The sequence below is a fragment of the Nycticebus coucang genome, chromosome 13, assembly GCF_027406575.1.
Source record: "Nycticebus coucang isolate mNycCou1 chromosome 13, mNycCou1.pri, whole genome shotgun sequence".
NCBI lineage: Eukaryota > Metazoa > Chordata > Mammalia > Primates > Lorisidae > Nycticebus > Nycticebus coucang.
In genome coordinates, this window is record NC_069792.1 from 102,922,156 (window position 1) to 102,942,976 (window position 20,821).

The following is a 20,821-nucleotide window of genomic DNA, read 5'->3' on the forward strand; positions in this document are numbered from 1 at the left end:
TTACCAACTGAGCCACAGGCGCCGTCCGGACCACATTTCTTTTCTAGCTAGACCCAGGTCCTGTGGTGACCTCATGTATACATGCTCTGTAATATGTCACTAGAAGGAAGGGATCTAGTATATGTATATATGTAGCATGCATACATAATGTATACACACATATACATAAAATAACCAGATATGTATGTGTGTGTGTATATGCACAGTCACATCCCTAGTCCCTGAACAATCATGGCTGGCACATGGGATAACAATAAATATTTGTAGACGAATGAATGAATGAAACAATGAATGAAGAAGATGAACCTTTAGTAAAACTGAGGGGAATAAAAGGAGAGAACTTGCAAATATTCAATATTCAGAATACAAAGAAGTAACTGTAGACCAAAAAGAAATTAAAATAAGAATAGAAAGCAGGGGTGGTGCCTGTGGCTCAGTGGGTAGGGCCAGCGGGTTCAAACCCGGCCCCAGCCAAACTGCAACAAAAAAATAGCTGGGTGTTGTGGCGGGCACCTATAGTCCCAGCTACTCGGGAGGGTGAGGCAAGAGAATCACCTAAGCCCAAGAGCTGGAGGTTGCTGTAAGCTATGATGCCACAGCTCTCTACCGAGGGCAACAAAGTAAGACTGCCTCATTTAAAAAAAAAAAAAAAAGGGGCAGCGCCTGTGGCTCAGTGAGTAGGGCGCCAGCCCCATATGCCGAGGGTGGCGGGTTCAAACCCAGCCCCGGCCAAACTGCAACAAAAAAATAGCCGGGCGTTGTGGCGGGCGCCTGTAGTCCCAGCTGCTCGGGAGGCTGAGGCAAGAGAATCGCCTAAGCCCAGGAGTTGGAGGTTGCTGTGAGCCGTGTGACGCCACGGCACTCTACTGGAGGGCAATAAAGTGAAACTCTGTCTCTACAAAAAAAAAAAAAAAAAGGGCAGCGCCTGTGGCTCAGTGAGTAGGGCGCCAGCCCCATATGCCGAGGGTGGCGGGTTCAAACCCAGCCCCGGCCAAACTGCAACCAAAAAATAGCCGGGCGTTGTGGCGGGCGCCTGTAGTCCCAGCTGCTCGGGAGGCTGAGGCAAGAGAATCGCGTAAGCCCAAGAGTTAAGAGGTTGCTGTGAGCCATGTGACGCCACGGCACTCTACCCGAGGGCGGTACAGTGAGACTCTGTCTCTACAAAAAAAAAAAAAAAAAAAGAATAGAAAGCAGCTAGCCCTGGGAGGCGCCTGTGGCTCAGTTGGTAAGGCGACGGCCCCATATACCGAGGGTGGCAGGTTCAAACCTGCCCCGGCTGAACTACAAACAAAAAATAGCTGGGCGTTGTGGCAGGTGCCTGTAGTCCCAGCTACTTGGGAGGCTGAGGCAAGAGAATCGCTTAAGCCCAGGAGTTGGAGGTTGCTGTGAGCTATGTGATGCCATGGCACTCTACCGAGGGCCATAAAGTGAGACTCTGTTTCTACAAAATAAATAAATAAAAAAAAAAAGAAAGCAGCTAGCTCTGTACCTGCCAGAACCCAGTGCCATCCTGCTTGGGCACTGGCACCTAAGAAGCCCCTGCCTTTCGTCTGGGATCCTCTGATTTTGAGCAGAAGTCACACTGGTTCCTTAAAATGAAGTGACCTCACTGAAAGGCCAGGGACACTTCTCACAAGATGGCATGAGGCTGACCCAGAAGGGCCTAGAAAGCACTGGCACTGCTCTATCTTGACAACCTCTGGCTTTCCCTGGTCTCTCTCTCCTCTCCTTGTCTGATGGCTCTGCTTCTCTACTCGGGTGCTCACCACCCCACTCCATACGCTCTCTGAGCACCAACCCAGGCATCAAGTGTGTGTGTTGCTAGCTGCAATAAGGTCAGGATGAAAGCTGTCCTCCTCTGCTGGGGACAGACATCAGCCCCTCCACTACGCACCCGTAAGTATCCAGTCCAGTCAGGATGGCCTCAGGGGCAACCCCAGGACAAGCAGGTGGACCAACGTGTTCGTCCAGCAATGCAGCCATCCATCATTTGTTTAGCTATGAATCCTCCTCAGATTCTCCCCTGACTGCTGCTCCCAAGTGTGACATCAAGCAGGGGCTCTGTGGCTCTCACACTAAACCAGTCATTTTCTTTTTTTTTTTTTTTTTTGTGGTTTTTGGCCGGGGCTAGGTTTGAACCCGCCACCTCTGGCATATGGGACCGGCACCCTACTCCTTGAGCCACAGGCGCCGCCCAAGCCAGTCATGTCATTTCCTTCCTTCCTTCCCTCCCTCCCTCCCTCCCTCCCTCCCTCCCTCCTTCCTTCCTTCCTTCCTTCCTCCCTCCCTCCCTCCCTCCCTTCCTTCCTTCCCCCTACTCCTTGAGCCAGAGGCGCCGCCCAAGCCAGTCATGTTATTTCTTTTCTTCCTTCCTTCCTTCCTTCCTTCCTTCCTTCCTTCCTTCCTTCCTTCCTTCCTTCCTTCCTTCCTTCCTTCCTTCCTTCCCTTCCTCCCTCCCTCCCTCTTTCTTTCTTTCTTTCTTTTTTTTTTTTTTGAGACAGAGTCTCACTATGTCACCCTTGGTAGAATGCTGTGGCGTCACAGCTCACAGCAACCTCCAACTCTTGGGCTTAAGCAATTCTCTTGCCTCAGCCTCCCAAGTAGCTGGGACTATAGGCGCCCACCACAATGCCCAGCTATTTTTTTTTTTTTATTGTAGTTGTCATTGTTGTTTTAGCAGGCTCCGGCTGGGCTTGAACCCATAGCCTCAGTGTATGTGGCTGGTGCCCTACTCACTGAGCTACAAGCGCCAAGACCTTTTTTTTTTTTTTTTTGAGACAGAGGCTCACTCTGTTGCCCTGAGTGGAGTGCAAGAGCAAGACCCTGTCTCTAGGCAGTGCCTGTGGCTCAAGGAGTAGGGCACCGGTCCCATATGCCGGAGGTGGCGGGTTCAAACCTAGCCCTGGCCAAAAAAAAGACCCTGTCTCTACTAAAAATAGAAAAGTTAGTCAGGCATCCTAGCACCCACCTGTATTCCTGGCACTCGGGAGGCTGAGGAAGGAGGATTGCTTGAGCCCAGGAATTTGAGGTTGCTGTGAGCTAGGCTGACTGAGGCCACTGCACTCAATTTGGGGTGATAGACTCCATCTCCCCCTCCACAAACAACAAAAAGATGCAGTATTAGAAGTCAACTTATTATTATATTAATTGTATATATGTTTTATACATATTGGGAAGATTTACTTTTTACTCTATTAAGTCTTCCTATCCAAGACTGTGGACATCATTTTATTATTATTTTTATTTTTATTTATTTATTTATTTTTTTTGAGACAGAGCCTCAAGCTGTCACCCTGGGTAGAGTGCTGTGGCATCACAGCTCACAGTAACCTCCAACTCCTGGGCTCAAGCGATTCTCTTGCCTCCGTCTCCCAAGTAGCTGGGACTACAAGTGCCCGCCACAACGCCCACCTATTTTTTGGTTGCAGCCAACCCTTGTTGTTTGGTGGGCCCAGGCTGGATTCAAACCCGCCAGCTCAGGTGTATGTGGCTGGTGCCTTAGCTGCTTGAGCCATAGGCGCCAAGCCTATTATTTTTATTTTATTTTATTTTTTTGAGACAGAGCCTCAAGCTGTTGTCCTAGGTAGAGTGCTGTGGCATCACAGCTCAGAGCAACCTCCAACTCCAGGGCTCAAGCGAGTCTCCTGCCTCCACCTCCCAAGTAGCTGGACTACAGTGTGGGCCACAACGCCCAGCTATTTTTTGGTTGCAGTCATCGTTGTTGTTTGGCAGGCCTGGACTGGATTCAAACTCACCAGCTCAGGTGTCTGTGGCTGGTGCCTTAGCTGCTTGAGCCACAGGCGCCAAGCCATCTTTTTTATTTTTTGATATTTATTTATTTATTTAGAGATACAGTGTCACTATGTCACCCTCAGTGGAGTGCTGTGGCATCACAACTCACAGCAACCTCAAACTCTTGGGCTTAAGTGATTCTCTTGCCTCAACTTCCACAATTAGCTGGAACTACAGGCACCCACCACAACGCTGGGCTATTTTCTTGTTTTTTTTGTGGGGACAGGGCAGCAGAGAATGTCATCATTGTTGTTTAGCTGGCCTGGGCTGGGTTCAAACCCGCCAGCTTCAGGGTATCTGTCTGAAGCCATAATGTCATATGTCTGGTGCCATAATCACTGTGCTACGGGCGCCAAGCTCATCTTGCTTGTTTTTATGAACCTTGTTTTATATCCTCTAACACGATTATACTTTATAACTTATTACACCTTAATTAAAAATATACTAAATATTTTATAGTCCTTGATGCTACTATGAACAAACTATTTTCTTGTGGCGGGCGCCTGTGGTCCCAGCTACTTGGGAGGCTGAGGCAAGAGAATCGCTTAAGCCCAGAAGCTGTAGGTTACTGTGAGCTGTGATGCCATAGCACTCTACTGAGGGTGACAGCTTGCGGCTCTGTCTCAAAATAAAAAATAAAGTACTTTCTCAGGGTGGCGCTTGTGGCTCAGTGAGTAGGGCGCCGGCCCCATATGCTGAGGGTGGCGGGTTCAAACCCAACCCTGGCCAAACTGCAACAAAAAAGTAGCCAGGCATTGTGGTGGGCACCTGTAGTCCCAGCTGCTCGGGAGGCTGAGGCAAGAGAATCGCTTAAGCCCAGGAGTTGGAGATTGCTGTGAGCTGTGTGAGGCCACGGCACTCTACCCGAGGACCATAAAGTGAAACTCTGTCTCTACAAAAAACAAACAAACAAACAAACAAGGTAGTGCTTCAATTGCCTGGGAGTCCTCCTCATAAAATATTCACCCAGGCCGATTCCTTCAAGAGTTTTCCCTACACTTTCTTCAAGTATTTTTATAGTTTCACATCTTAAGTTTAAATCTTTTATCCAGTGAGAGTCTATCTTAGTTAATGGTGAAAGGTGTGGGTCCAGTTTCAATCTTCTACAGGTTGCCAGCCAGTTTACCCAGCACCATTTGTTAAATAGGGAATCTTTTCCCCACCTCCGGCATATGGGACCGGTGCCCTACTCACTGAGCCACAGGCGCCACCCCCCACTGAATGTTTTTAATTGCCTTGTCAAAGATCAAATAATGGTAAGTAGCTGGATTCATCTCTTGGTTCTCTATTCTGTTCCAGACATCTACTTCTCTGCTTTTGTGCCAGTACCATGCTGTTTTGATCACTATCGATTTATAGTACAGTCTTAGGTCTGGTAGCGTGATTCCTCCTGCTTTGTTTTTATTGCTGAGTAATGTTTTGGCTATTTGAGGTTTTTTCTGATTCCATATAAAACAAAGTATTATTTTTTCAAGATCTTTAAAATATGACAATGGAGCTTTAATAGGAATTGCATTAAAATTATTGCTTTGGGTAGTATGGACATTTTAACAATGTTGATTCTTCCCAGCCATGAGCATGGTATGTTTTTCCATCTGTTAACATCTTCGGCTATTTCTTTTCTTAAAGTTTCATAGTTCTCTTTGTAGAGATCTTTCACATCCTTTGTTAGGTATACTCCCAAATATTTCATCTTCTTTGGCACTACTGTGAAAGGAATAGAGTCCTTGATTGTTTTTTTCAGCTTGGTTATTGTTGGTATATATAAAGGCTACAGATTTATGGGTGTTGATTTTGTAGCCTGAGACATTGCTGTATTCCTTGATCACTTCTAAAAGTTTTGTAGTAGAATCCCTAGTGTTTTCCAGATATACAATCATATCATCTGCGAAGAGTGAAAGTTTGATCTCTTCTGACCCTATGGGGACTCCCCAGGCAATTGAAGCACTATCAAAAATACACTACTGGGACCTGATCAAACTAAAAAGCATCTGCACAGCCAAGAACATTGTAAGTAAAACAAGCAGACAGCCCTCAGAATGGGAGAAAATATAAAATATTTGCAGGTTATACCTCCGACAAAGGTCTAATAACCAGAATCCACAGAGAGCTCAAACGTATTAGCAAGAAAAGAACACTTGACCCCATCTCAGGGTGGGCAAGGGATTTGAAGAGAAACTTCTCTAAAGAAGACAGAAGCACGATCTACAAACACATGAAAAAAAGCTCTTCATCCTTAATCATCAGAGAAATGCAAATCAAAACTACTTTGAGATATAACCTAACCCCAGTTAGAGTAGCCCACATAACAAAATCCCAAAACCAGAGATGTTGGCGTGGATGTGGAGAAAGGGCACACTTCTATACTGCGGGTGGGAATGCACACTAATACGTTCCTTCTGGAAGGATGTTTGGAGAATACTTAGAGACCTAAAGATAGACCTGCCATTCGATACTGTAATTCCCTTACTAGGTTTATACCCAAAAGACCAAAAGTCACAATATAACAAAGACATCTATACCAGAATGTTTATTGCAGCCCAATTCATAATTGCTAAGTCATGGAAGAAGCCCAAGTGTCCATCGACTCATGAATGGACTAGCAAATTGTGGTACATGTATACCATGGAATATTATGCAGCCTTAAAGAAAAATGGAGATTTTACCTCTTTCATGTTTAAATGGATGGAGCTGGAACATATTCTTCTTAGCAAAGTATCTCGGGAATGGAAGAAAAAGTATCCAATGTACTCAGCTCTACTATGAAGCTAAATTATAGTTCTCACATGAAAGCTATAACCCAACTATAGCACAAGACTATGGGGAAAGGGCCAAGGAAGGGGAAGGGAGGGGGGAGGTTTTGGTGGAGGGAGGGTAATGGGTGGGGCCACATCTATGGTGCATCTTAGAATGGGTACCGGTGAAACTTACTAAATGCAGAATACAAATGCCTGCATACAGTAACTAAGAAAATGCCATGAAGGGTGGCACCTGTGGCTCAGTCGGTAAGGCGCCGGCCCCATGTACCGAGGGTGGCGGGTTCAAACCCAGCCCCGGCTGAACTGCAACCAAAAAAAAAAAAAAAAATAGCCGGGCGTTGTGGCGGGCGCCTGTAGTCCCAGCTACTCGGGAGGCTGAGGCAAGAGAATCACCTAAGCCCAGGAGTTGGAGGTTGCTGTGAGCTGTGTGACGCCACGGCACTCTACCCAGGGCCATAAAGTGAGACTCTGCCTCTACAAAATAAAGAAAATGCCATGAAGGCTACGTTGAACAGTTTGATGAGAATATTTCAGATTGTATATGAAAACCGCACATTGTACCCCTTGATTGCACTAATGTACACAGCTATGATTTAACAATAAAAATAAATAAATTAAAAAAAACAAGAGGGGCGGCGGCGCCTGTGACTCAAAGGAGTAGTGCTGGCCTAATATGCTGGAGGTGGCGGGTTCTAGCCCAGCCTTGGCCAAAAACTGAAGAACAAACAAACAAACAAAAAAACCAACCAAGAAAAAAAAGAAAGAAAATGTAAAACCTTACTGGAAGGAGAGTGAGCCATCATCGGAGTTAGCTTAATTATTCCCTGTCTCTTCTCACTAGTAGTCAGGGCTATATGCTGGATAATTGGGACAAATGTCAATCAAAAAAAAAAAAGAAAAACCCACATCACACCTGTTCTATATGAAACACTACCAGGTTCTACAGAAGCAAGCTGATAGTGAGACCCCCAAATTAAAATATATACGGAGTCTCCATGGGGGAATGAGAGGATTTCTGGGAAAAGTAAGGTCTAAGAAAACAGAGGACTTCTCAAGGAGACCCTAAGGATACACCTGAGAGGTCCTCCCCATGGTGACTCAGCTCTTAGGAATTTGTAGTAACTTAACTTCCTGGGACTTGGAAAATAATGCTTGTTTCAGCTTCTGTAAAAGCAGGAGCCCATTTCTCCAGCTTGATTCAAACTGACCAATGAGAAACATAACCATGGGCTGGAACTTTTTTTTTTTTTTTTTTGTAGAGACAGAGTCTCACTTTATGGCCCTCGGTAGAGTGCCGTGGCATCACCCAGCTCACAGCAACCTCCAACTCCTGGGCTTAACCGATTCTCTTGCCTCAGCCTCCCGAGTAGCTGGGACTACAGGCGCCCGCCACAACACCCAGCTATTTTTTGGTTGCAGTTCAGCCGAGGCCGGGTTTGAACCCGCCACCCTCGGTATATGGGGCCGGCGCCCTACCGACTGAGCCACAGGCGCGGCCCTGGGCTGGAACTTTTTGACTGGAGATAAAAAAGAGACGATTAAACCAGCTGGGGAGCTCAGCCATTTTTTTTTTTTTTTTTTAATGCAGAGTCTCACTATGTCACCCTCTGTAGAGTACTTTGGCGTCATAGTTCACAGCAACCTCAAACTCTTGGGCTCAAGTGATTCTCTCGCCTCAGCCTCCCGAGTAGCTAGGACTACAGGCGCCTGCCACAAACCCCAGCCTTTTTTTGGTCGCAGTTGTTTAGCAGGCACCGGGCCGGGTTTGAAATGGCCAGCCTCTGTGTATGTGGCCCGCGCCATAACCACTGAGCAACGAGAGTCCAGCCCAGCTCCACCATGTTGGACTCTGGTCTGCTGCCCTTCCTTTTTTTTTTTGCAGTTTTTGGTTGGGGGCGGGTTTGAACCTGCCACCCTCGGTATATTGGTCCGGGGTCCTACTCACTGAGCCACAGGGCTGTCCAAAGCTCTTCCTCTTTTAAACACGAGTTTGGGTGTTCTTCTCTTCTCTGGGCCTCGTCTTCCTACAACACTCCAGACGAAGAAAAGAATGCAAGTGAGGGGGTTGAAGGAACTAAGGAAATTTCACCCCGAAATATGACTCTTGGGTATAAAGAATATTTTGAATTGGGTGGCGCCTGTGGCTCAGTCGGTAAGGCGCCGGCCCCATATACCCGAGGGTGGTGGGTTCAAACCCGGCCCCGGCCAAACTGCAACCAAAAAATAGCCGGGCGTTGTGGCGGGCACCTGTAGTCCCAGCTACTCGGGAGGCTGAGGCAAGAGAATCGCTTAAGCCCAGGAGTTGGAGGTTGCTGTGAGCTGTGTGAGGCCACGGCACTCTACCGAGGGCCATAAAGTGAGACTCTGTCTCTACAAAAAAAAAAAAAAAGAATATTTTGAATTAAAGGTCATTCATGATCAGGAAGCACTGGAAGGGGCCTTTCCTCTATCTACATAAAACTTGACTAACCTGATTGGGGATTAAAAGGGGCTGCTGACTTCCTTTTCTGCACGCTAGCAAACCTGGCCCCAAATCATTTAAAACACAATACCTGGGCGGCACCTGTGGCTCAGTGAGTAGGGCGCCGGCCCCATATGCCAGGGTGACGGGTTCAAACCCAGCCCCAGCCAAAACTGCAACAAAAAATAGCCGGGTGTTGTGGCGGGCACCTGTAGTCCCAGCTGCTTGGGAGGCTGAGGCAAGAGAATTGCATAAGCCCAAGAGTTAGAGGTTGCTGTGAGCTGTGTGATGTCATGGCACTCTACCGGAGGGCGGTACAGGGAGACTCTGTCTCTACCAAAAAAAAAAAAAGGGGGGGGGGCTGCTGACTTCCTTTTCTGCACGCTAGCAAACCTGGCCCCAAATTATTTAAAACACAATACCTGGGTGGCACCTGTGGCTCAGTGAGTAGGGTGCCCATCCCATATACCGAGGGTGGTGGATTCAAACCTGGTTCCGGCCAAACTGCAACAAAAAATAGCCAGTCATTGTGGCGGGTGCCTGTGGTCCCAGCTACTGGGGAGGCTGAGGCAGAAGAATCGCCGAGGCCCAGGAGCTGGAGGTTGCTGTGAGCTGTGATGGTGCAGCACTCTACCAAGGGCAATAAAGTGAGACTCTGTCTCTACCAAAAAAAAAAATTGCAACAACAAAAAAAAGTAGCTGGGCAGGGCGGCACCTGTGGCTCAGTTAGTAGGGCGCTGGCCCCATATGCCGAGGGTGGCGGGTTCAAACCCAGCCCCGGCCAAAACTGCAACAAAAAAATAGCTGGGCGTTGTGGCGGGTGCCTGTAGTCCCAGCTGCTCGGGAGGCTGAGGCAAGAGAATCACGTAAGCCCAGGAGTTAGAGGTTGCTGTGAGCCGTGTGATGCCACGGCACTCTACCCAAGGGCGGTACAGTGAGACTCTGTCCCTACAAAAAAAAAAAAGTAGCTGGGCGTTGTGGCAGGCCCCTGTAGTTCCTCTGGAGGCTGAGGCAAGAGAATTGCCTAAGCCCAGAAGTGGGAGGTTGCTGTGAGCTGTGTGATGCCACGGCACTCCACCAAGGGTGATAAAGTGAGACTCTGTCTCTACAAAAAAAAAAAAGAAAAAAACAAGGACATTCTCTAATATGACTGCATGACTGCAATACCATCCTAGGTAAGGATTCCATGGTCACATAGCTCATGTATCTCCAGGTGTCTCTAAAATGTCTTTTATAGCTGGTTCCCTCCCCCCACCTCAATTCAGTAGCTAATCAAGTCCCAGGATTAGTATGTGAGCTGGAACAACCTCCTTGCTTTTTGTTTCCCTTTATGACACTGACTTTTGGCCATGTATGGCCGTCTGTGGTATGCCCCAATTCCAGATGTGATCTGGAGCCCATAAGAGGATTTTTTTTTTTTTTTGAGACAGAGCTTCAAGCGGCCACCCTGGGTAGAGTGCTGTAACATCACAGCTCACAGCAACCTCCAACTCCTGGGCTCAAGCGAGTCTCCTGCCTCCACCTCCCAAGTAGCTGGGACTAGGCGCCAGCCACAATGCCTGGCTATTTTTCGGTTGCAGCAGTCATTGTTGTTTGCTGGTCCCAGGCTGGATTCGAACCCACCAGCTCAGGTGTATGTGGCTGGCGCCTTAGCCGCTTGAGCCACAGGCGCTAAGCCAACAAGAGGATTCATATTTCCTTCCCTTCATACCTGAGAGTGGAGATGTAGTCCACCAGGCAGAGGTGGCTGAGGTGATGGGCGGACAGATGTGACTATTGTAAAGACATATTTTTCCTCTCTGCAAATAGGAGCCATCTCTTTAAGACCAGGATGATCTTTGGGGTTTTGTTTTTGTGACAGAGTCTCATTCTGTTGCCCTAAGTAGAATGTCACAGGGTCATAGCTCACAGCAACCTCAAATTCTTGGGCTTAAGCAATCCTTTTGCCTAAGCCTTCAGAGTAGCTGGGACTATGGGGCACACACCACAACAGGGCAATCTTTGAAAAGCATAAAATGTTTAACTGTCACCTCCCATTCCTCTTAGAATGAGAAGCAGTGCTGGGCGCGGGGGCTCACGCCTGTAATCCCAGCACTCTGGGAGGCTGAGGTGGGTGGATTGCCTGAGCTCACAGGTTCAAGATAAGCCTAAGCAAGAGGGATACCTCATGTTTAAACATAGCTGGGTGTTGGGCGGCACCTGTGGCTCAATCGGTGGGGCACCAGCCCCATATACCGAGGGTGGCGGGTTCAAACCCAGCCCCGGCTGAACTGCAACCAAAAAATAGCCGGGCGTTGTGGTGGGCGCCTGTAGTCCCAGCTTCTCAGGAGGCTGAGGCAGGAGAATTGCTTGAGCCAAGGAGTTGGAGGTTGCTGTGAGCTGTGATGCTACGGCACTTTACCGAGGGCCATAAAGTGAGACTCTGTCTCTACCGAAAAAAAAAAAAAAATAGCTGGGTGTTGTGGCAGGCACCTATAGTCCCAGCTATTTGGGGGGCTGAGGCAAAAGAATCACTTAAGCCCAAGAGTTTGAAGTTGTTGTGACCTGTGATGTCACTGCACTCTACCAAGGGGAACAAAGTGAGACTCTTGTCAGACAAAAAAAAAAGAAAATGAGAAGCAAAATCCTTAGCACAGCGAAGGGCCTGCCCACATCCCCTGGGCCTTCCTACAGGCTTTTCTTCCTACAAGATTCTCACTCACCCTTCAGGTTTCAGCCTTACCTTTAGCTACTCACCCACTCACCGCCCACACCCAGAGATCCAGTCTCCTATCATGGGCCCTGCTACACCATGTGTCTCTCACAGTTGCAATTTTACATTTATTTGTGTGATTTCATTGATGTTGCTCTCCTTCATTGGGCTATACCTTCCATCCATGGTGGGGGTTTGTTAGGGCAGGTGGGGAGCTGGGACCCTATCTCCATGTCAGTGGTGATAGAATCAGGTGTACCTGCCCAAATAAACTTGCCCCGCCCAGGAAGGATCAGACTCATGTCCCTCCCAGGAAATAGAAATGCCACCAATTGCTGCGCTCCCTGACCCTTTAAATCCTCATCTGCCATAACCTGTGTGTGGAATTCCTTTTTTGATTTCACTCCACCTGCATCCAGGTGGAAATAAAGACTACATTATGGAAAATGGAACGGGGATTCCATTTTCCTTTGTTTTGCACCTTGGAATAATCTTTCTTCCTTGGTTCCAGAACCTTTCAAGTGGTGCTTCTGTAAGATGCTGAGGAGGGGACCCTGAGCTGGACAGCTTCCGGTGTCCTGAGGACAACTGGATACAATGCCTGGAGCTTGGCTGCGAGATACTGGCTCCAGATATGGATCCTGAGGCAAGTGCCAAAGATGGTGATTAAAACAAGAGGCCCAGCCTCGGTGCCTGTAGCACAGTGGTTACGGCGTTGGCCACATACACCCAGTCGGGGCCAGCTAAGCAATAATGACAACAGCAACAGAAAAATAGCCGGGCTTTGTGGCGGGCGCCTGTAGTCCCAGCTATTTTGGAGGTTGAGGCAAGAAAATCGCTCAAGTCCAAGAGTTTGAGGTTGCTGTGAACTGCGACACTATGGCACTCTACCTAGGGCGACATAGTGAGACTGTCTCAACAGCAAAAAGACAGAAGGCCCAGTCGGGCTGCGAGGCCCCAAGCCCCGGCTGACCGATGCAGCCGATCCGAGGGAGCTGCCTCTGCCCCGCAGCTTTGTGCCGGTGCCGCAGGCACGGGAGTTGCCCGGGGGAGACCTCCGCCGGCCCTCCTGAAAGGCACCTCCGCACCTCCAACGCTGAAGTTTTGATCCACTACCGGCTCTGGGTTAGGGGCAAAAAAATGTCTTTTCCTCGAGCATCCCCGAATCGGATTGAAAAGAATCCAAGACAAAAACCGATGAAGGAAACCTAGAGCCATGGAACCGGTCTGGTCCTTATAGGCCACCCTGCCTGAACGGTGGGAACTGCCTTTGGCCGGAGGTGCTGGTGGCTCTGATTCTTTGCAGCTTAAACCGGTTTCCGGAATCAGACCCCAAGCCACCTCTTTAGCCCACGGGGCATTCCTCTTTGCTCTGTGGTCCTCTTCCTTCCGGGGAGGAGGCTGGAGGTTGACTTGACCAGCCTTCCTGGTGGCGAGCGGGTCCCAGGATGCAGTGTCACATTTACCGTGGCTGCTTGGGAGGATCTGGGTCTTCTTTCCTGGGGAGGAAGGTTTTTGTTTGTTGTTGAGACAAGAGTCTCAGTTTGTCGCCCTCGGTAGAGTGCGGTGCCGTCGCAGCTCACAGCAACCTCAGACTTTTGGGCTCTTGCCTCAGCCTCCCAAGTGAGACTATAGGCGCCCACCTATAGTCTACCGGGCCTAAAACGCCTGGCTATTTATTTATTTGTAGAGACAGAGTCTCACTTTACCACCTTCGGTAGAGTGCCATGATGTCACAGGACTCACAGCAACCTCCAAGCTCTTGGGCTTCCGTGATTCTCCTGCCTCAGCCTCCCGAGCAGCTGGGACTACAGGCACCCGCCACAACGCCTGGCTAATTTTCAGTCTTGATCTCCAGAGCTGAAATGATCCACCCTTCCATAATGCTAGGATAACTTGCACCACAAAAGTTCTTATTTATTTATTTTTATTTATTTATTTTTTTGTAGGGACAGAGTCTCATGTACCGCCCTCGGGTAGAGTGCCATGGCGTCACACGGTTCACAGCAACCTCTAACTCTTGGGCTTACACGATTCTCTTGCCTCAGCCTCCCGAGCAGCACCAAAAAAGTTCTTAATTTTGATGAGGTCAGTATTTCTATTTTTAGAAATTGTCAGTGTGCTTGTGGTATATTTTTGAAATCTACTTTTTATTTGTCCACTTTGTGTCTTTTTCTGAAAATTTTCTGTAGGCTTATTCTCAAATTGAATTTGTAAGTTGGAACAGGTACATTTACCTATTACCTGTAAAAGCCTCCATTTGTAAGTGGGACTTGTATATCAAACAAACAAATGTTTTTAACTCAGGGATTACATTTACATTTTTTTGTAGAGTTGGAGGCAGTCTCACTATGTTGCCCATGCTGTCTCAAACTTCTGATTTCAAGCAATACTGTGGCCGTGGCCTTGACCTCCCAATGTGCTGGAATTATAAGCATGAGTCACCTTGCATAGCCATCTCCATTATTTATTTCTACTTCATTCAGATTAATATTCTTTGTCTAGCTTAAGTTGAATATTTAAGTTTTATTGTTTTGATTATTTTATTTATTTATTTATTTATTTTTTGTAGAGACAGTCTCACTGTACCGCCCTCAGGTAGAGTGCCGTGGCGTCACACGGCTCACAGCAACCTCTAACTCTTGGGCTTACGCGATTCTCTTGCCTCAGCCTCCCGAGCAGCTGGGACTACAGGCGCCCGCCACGACACCCGGCTATTTTTTGTTGTTGTTGTTGCAGTTTGGCCGGGGCTGGGTTTGAACCCGCCACTCTCGGCATATGGGGCCGGGACCCTACTCACTGAGCCACAGGCGCTGCCCTTATTTATTTATTTTTGTAGAGACAGAGTCTCACTTTATCACCCTCAGTAGAGTGCCGTGGCATCACAAGGCTCACAGCAACCTCCAACTCCTGTGCTTAGGTGATTCTCTTGCCTCAGCCTCCCAAGTAGCTGGGACTACAGGCGCCCATCCCAACGCCCAGCTATTTTTTTGTTGCAGTTTGGCTGGGGCTGGGTTTTTTTTGTTTGTTTGTTATTTTCGGCCGGGCTGGGTTTGAACCCGCCATCTCTGGCATATGGGGACAGTGCCCTACTCCTTTGAGCCACAGATGCCCCCGAATATTTAAATTTTAAACATATTAATTCATGATTTATAATTATTACTATATGTTAGAGACAAGGTTCTCTGTCACCCAGGCTGGAGTGCAGTGACATGAAAGTTGCTCACTGTATGGCTTGTGCTTGTAGCTCAGCAGCTAGGGCACCAGCCACATGCACCAGGGCTGGTGGGTTCCAGCCCAGCCAGGCCTGCTAAACAAGGACAACTACAACAGCAAAAGAAATAGCCTGCCGGGCGGTGCCTGTGGCTCAGAGGAGTAGGGCGCCGGCCCCATATGCCAGAGGTGGCAGGTTCAAACCCAGCCCCAGCCAAAAAAAAAAAAAAGAAATAGCCTGCCTGGCGTTGTTGCAGTAGCCTGTGGTCCCAGCTACTTGAGAGGCTGAGGCAACAGAATCGCTTAAGCCTAAGAGTTTGATGTTGCTGTGAACTGTGATGCCATGGCACTCTACCCAGGGTGACATAGTGAGACTCTATCTCAAAAAAAAAAAAAAATCATTCAATGTAATTTTTTTTTTTTTTGTAGAGACAAGAGTCTCCCTGTACCACCCTCAGGTAGAGTGCCATGACGTCACACGGCTCACAGCAACCTGTAACTCTTGGGCTTACGCGATTCTCCTGCCTCAGCCTCCCAAGCAGCTGGGACTACAGGCGCCCACCACAACGCCCGGCTATTTTTCTATTGCAGTTTGGCAGGGGCTGGGTTTGAACCCGCCACCCTCGGCATATGGGGCCGGTGCCCTACTCATTGAACCACAGGCGCCACCCTGTTCAATGTAATCTTGAACACTTGAGCTCAGTTGTTCTCCTGCCTCAGCCTCCTAAGAGCTGAGACTATAGGCATGTGCCACCATGCCTGGCTAAATTTTTAATTGTTTTTAAAAATACAGACAGGCGCCTGTGGCTCAAGGAGTAGGGCTCCAGCCCCATATGCCAAGGGTGGCGGGTTCAAGCCCAGTCCTGGCCAAAAAAAAAAAAAAAAAAACTGTAAATTTTGGGTGGTGCCTGTGGCTCAAAGGAGTAGGGCACCAGCCCCATATACTGGAGGTGGTGGGTTCAAACCTGGCTCCAGCCCAAAACTGCACAATAAATAAATAAATAAACAGACAGTGGGGCTGGGTGCCTGGTTAGAGTGCCAGCCCCATACACTGCTGGTGGGTTCAACACCCCTTCCAGGGGCTGCTAAAGAAACAAAAAAATATGGACAAGGGGGGGCGGCACCTGTGGGTCAAAGGAGTAGGACACCGGCCCCATATGCCAGAGGTGGCGGGTTCAAACCCAGCCCCTGCCAAAAACTGCAAAAAAAAAAAAAAAAAAAAAAAATATATATATATATGTACATATATATATGGACAAGGGATGGTGCTCACTGGCTCATGACTGTAATCCTAGCACTTTGAAGGCCAAGGCGGGTGGATTGTCTGAGCTCACAGGTTGGAGACCAGCCTGAGCCAGAGGGAGACCTCATTTCTAAAAATAGCAGGGCACTGTGGCGGTGCCTGTAGTCTCAGCTACTTGGGAGGCTGAGGCAAGATAATCGCTTCCAGGAATTTGAGGTTGCTGTGAGCTGTGATGCCACAGAACTCTACCAAGGACAACAAAATAAAATACAGCACAGTTCACTGAAAAAAATTAAACTTTATTTTTGTTTTTTTTTTTTTTTTTTTTTTTTTTGTAGAGACAGAGTCTCACTGTACCGCCCTCGGGTAGAGTGCCGTGGCGTCACACGGCTCACAGCAACCTCTAACTCTTGGGCTTACGCGATTCTCTTGCCTCAGCCTCCCGAGTAGCTGGGACTACAGGCGCCCGCCACAACGCCCGGCTATTTTTTGGTTGCAGTTTGGCCGGGGCTGGGCTTGAACCCGCCACCCTCGGCATATGGGGCCGGCGCCCTACTCACTGAGCCACAGGCGCCACCCTTTATTTTTGAATGTATTTTTAGGCTCACAGCAATACTGACATAAAAGAGGGGATGGACCCACATACCCGACCCCACACTCACACAACCAAGCCTGCACTTACTTTCTGGTGGAGCAGGGCACTGGGCACCACCACCACAGCTTCGGCATACACAGGGCTTGCTCCCTTTTGGTGCTGTACACTCCACAAGTTTTGACAAAGGTTACCTAACACATGTCGGCCATGGCAGTGTCACAGATGGTCTCATTAATCTGAAGTCCTCTGTGCTCCACCTGTTCATTCCATCCCACCCCGCCCTCTTCCCTAGCAACTGCTGATCTGTGCTTCCATACAGTTCTGTCTTTCCCAAAACATCATGTAGCTACTTGGGAGGCTGAGGCAATAGAATCGCTTAAGCCCAATACCTTGAGGTTGCTGTGAGCTGTGATGCCAGGGCACTCTACTCAGGGTAACATAGCAAGATTCTGTTTTCAAAAATAAAAAAAAAAAAAAAGGGTAAAAACATTAGCCAGGCATGGTGGCACATACCTGTATTCTCAGCTACTCCGGAGGCTGAGGCAGGAGGACCACTCCAGCCCAGGAGTTTGAGGTTGCTGTGAGCTAGTATGTTATAGCACTCTAGCTCCAGCAACAGAGTAAGACTCACTCTCAAAAAAACTAAAACAAACTAAAAAGACACAAAACAAACATGAAGCAGACACTGAGCATGTTAAAGAAATAGGGAAAAGGGCAGGGCCTGTGGCTCAAAGGAGTGGGGCACTGGCCCCATATGCCGGAGGTGGCAGGTTCAAATTGAGCCCCGGCCAAAAACTGCCAAAAAAAAAAAAAAGAAATAGGGAAAAAAGGACAATTCACAAGCATACCTGAATACTTTACTCTTTCAGTAACTGAAAGAATAACTAGACAAAAAAATTAGCAAAGATACACAAGACCTACTCTGACTTAACTGACATTTACACAACCTCAATGTGGCAGAAAACATTCTTTCTAAAGGCACGCAGTATGGTTTCTTTCTTTTTTTTTCTAGAGTCTCAGTTTATCGCCCTCAGTAGAGTGCCGTGGCGTCACACCTCAGAGCAACCTCCGACTCAGGCTTAAGCAATTCCTTTGCCTCAGCCTCCTGAGTAGCTGGGACTACAGGTGCCAGTCACAACACCTGGCTATTTTTCTGTTGCAGTTTGGCTGGTGCCGGTTCCCGAACCTGCCACCCTCAGTATATGGTGCCAGCGCCCTACTCACTGAGCCACAAGTACCACCCCAAAGGTAAACATTTTAAAAAGGGTACTAACGAGTATAATAAGGGAGTGGAGAAAGGAATGGGGTGAAGGCAAGAAGGACAGGGCAAGGAACCAACAATTATTGTCAAAAGGAAGAGTGAGGGGTGGCGCCTGTGGCTCAGTGAGTAGGGCGCCGGCCCCATATGCCGAGGGTGGCGGGTTCAAACCCAGCCCCGGCTGAACTGCAACCAAAAAATAGCTGGGCGTTGTGGCGGGCGCCTGTAGTCCCAGCTACTCGGGAGGCTGAGGCAAGAGAATCGCTTAAGCCCAGGAGTTGGAGGTTGCTGTGAGCTGTGTGAGGCCACGGCACTCTACCGAGGGCAATAAAGTGAGACTCTGTCTCTACAAAAAAAAAAGGAAGAGTGAGGGCGGCGCCGGTGGCTCAGTGAGCAGGGTGCTGACCCCATATGCCGAGGGTGGCGGGTTCAAACCCAGCCCTGGCCAAACTGCAACCAAAAAATAGCCGGGCGTTGTGGCGGGCGCCTGTAGTCCCAGCTACGTGGGAGGCTGAGGCAGGAGAATCGCCTAAGCCCAGGAGTTGGAGGTTACTGTGAGCTGTGTGATGCCACGGCACTCTACCGAGGGCAATAAAGTGAAACTCTGTCTCTACAAAAAAAAAAAAAAAAAAGGAAGAGTGAAAGAAGCATATTAGAGAAAGGTGTTATAAAAGGTATCACTGGAGGCAGCGCCTGTGGCTCAGTTGGTAAGGCGCCGGCCCCATAGACCGAGGGTGGCGGGTTCAAACCCGGCCCCAGCCGAACTGCAACCAAAAAATAGCTGGGCGTTGTGGCGGGCGCCTGTAGTCCCAGCTACTCGGGAGGCTGAGGCAAGAGAATTGCTTAAGCCCAGGAGTTGGAGGTTGCTGTGAGCCGTGTGACGCCACGGCACTCTACCGAGGGCCATAAAATGAGACTCTGTCTCTACAAAAAAAAAAAAAAGGTATTACTGGCTCAGAGGCTAGGGCGGCAGCCACATACGTGGTTCCACCCCAGCCTGGGCCTGCCAAACAACGACACTACAATCAAAAAATAGCTGGGCTTTGTGGCGGGTGCCTGTAGTCCCAGCAACTTGGGAGGCTGAGGCAAGAGAATTGCTTATGCTCAAGAATTTGAGGTTGCGGTGAGCTGTGATGCCATGGCACTCTACCGAAGGTGATACAGTGAGACTGTCTCCAAAAAAATAAATAAAAAAAAGTATCACGAAACAAAAATATGATCTGATCAGAACCACATATATATATATATGTATTTTTTTTTTGAGACAGAGTTTCACTATGTTGCCCTTGGTAGAGTGCTATGGCATCACAGCTCACAGCAACCTCAAAGTCTTGGGCTTAAAAAATTCTCTTGCCTCAGACTGCCAAGTAGCTGGGACTACGGGCGTCTGCCACAACACCTGGCTATGTTTTGGTTATAGTTGTCATTATTATTTGGCAGGCCCAGGCTGGGTTTGAACTCACCAGCTCCAGTGTATGTGGCTGGCACCCTAGCCACTGAGCTACAGGCGCCCAGCCAGAAACAATATATGGTTGTTTTTTGTTTTTTTTTGAGACAGAGCCTCAAGCTGTTGCCCTGGGTAGAGTGCCATGGCATCACAGCTCACAGCAACCTCCAACTCCTGTGCTCAAGCGATTCTCCTGCCTCTGCCTCCCAAGTATCTGGGACTAGACGTGCTGGCCACAACACTCGGCTGTTTTTTGGTTGCAGCGTCCTTTTTGTTTGGTGGGCTGGGCTGGATTCAAACCCGCCAGCTCAGGTGTATGTGGCTGGCACCTTAGCCGCTTGAGCCATAGGCGCTGAGCCACAATATATGTTTTTAAAGCAAAGCAAGCAGACTAACAGGCTGGTGCGGTAGCTCACCACTATAATCCTAGCACTCTGGGAGGCCATGGTGGGTCAAAAAACAAACAAACAAAAAAACAGACCAGCAAGAAAAGCCTTTTCAAGTAGGTGCACCCAATGAGAAGTGTATGGGCTGTCTGGGACTACCTAAGGAGGCAAATCTGTAGCTGAGCACCATCACCCAGCAAGCCCCTCACTTGGAGCTTCTGAAGACAGGACTGGGAGGGCATGCCTAGGCAAGTCACTCTCACCTTTTTGGTGGCTTCTCAAGACCTCTGGTTCCTTAGCTCCCCAAAGATCCAAGACCCACAGCTCCTCCTTTTGCTCCAGCTGTGAGATCAGTTCTGGCTCAGGGACAGGAAATCCTGTTGAGGGAGAAGACACTGGGTGAGTCAGTGTGGCCTAGGAAGCTGGGGCACAAGCCTGGCCCCCAAGGCTTTCCAGGCAAGGTGAGTAGAGACAAGTCCTGTGTTCGAGTTGGTCAGGGGAGCCAGTGGCCTGAGAGTGAGTGCTAATCCACTCGTTAGTTCTCCTTCCCTAGAGGGCCGACCATGGAGCCACTGGTGACAGGATTGAAGTCCCTACAGTGGGGGAGCAAGGCAGGCTCTCCCATGGGGAATGTTTCTTCTGTAAAGATGAGACCAGTACTTGGGGACAAGAGGCAAGACCCTCTTCTTCTTTTTTTTTTTTTTTTCATTTTTCAGTATAAGGTGTATTACTGGAATCTCCATGTTACCACGTTGACTTTAGGAAAAATGCATTAACTCTTTTGGCAAAGTTGGTCCTTAACAATCCAGCCAGAAGTGGATCTTTCAGATACAAATATATATACCCCTTGTTAACTTTTTCCCCCATGAGTTCCCAGAAATGCACTAGAGAAAGACAAACCTTGGGTAAACAGTTTACCAGCAAATCAATTACAAGGTAGAAAGTTTAAGATCTGAATATGAATCCTGGAACAGC

At 48.5% G+C, this 20,821-nt stretch overlaps 1 protein-coding gene across 1 annotated transcript; it reads right to left on the bottom strand.

The window, feature by feature from the left end:
- Positions 1-11,682: 11,682 nt before the first annotated feature.
- On the bottom strand, positions 11,683-20,589 carry LOC128563450 (uncharacterized). Its single transcript, XM_053558702.1, has 4 exons — positions 20,578-20,589; positions 20,110-20,260; positions 12,785-13,203; positions 11,683-12,345 (listed from the first exon to the last, which is right to left on the bottom strand). Exons 1-4 carry the CDS (start codon positions 20,587-20,589, stop codon positions 12,142-12,144), a joined length of 786 nt encoding a protein of 261 aa, XP_053414677.1. The 3' UTR covers positions 11,683-12,141.
- Positions 20,590-20,821: the final 232 nt, after the last annotated feature.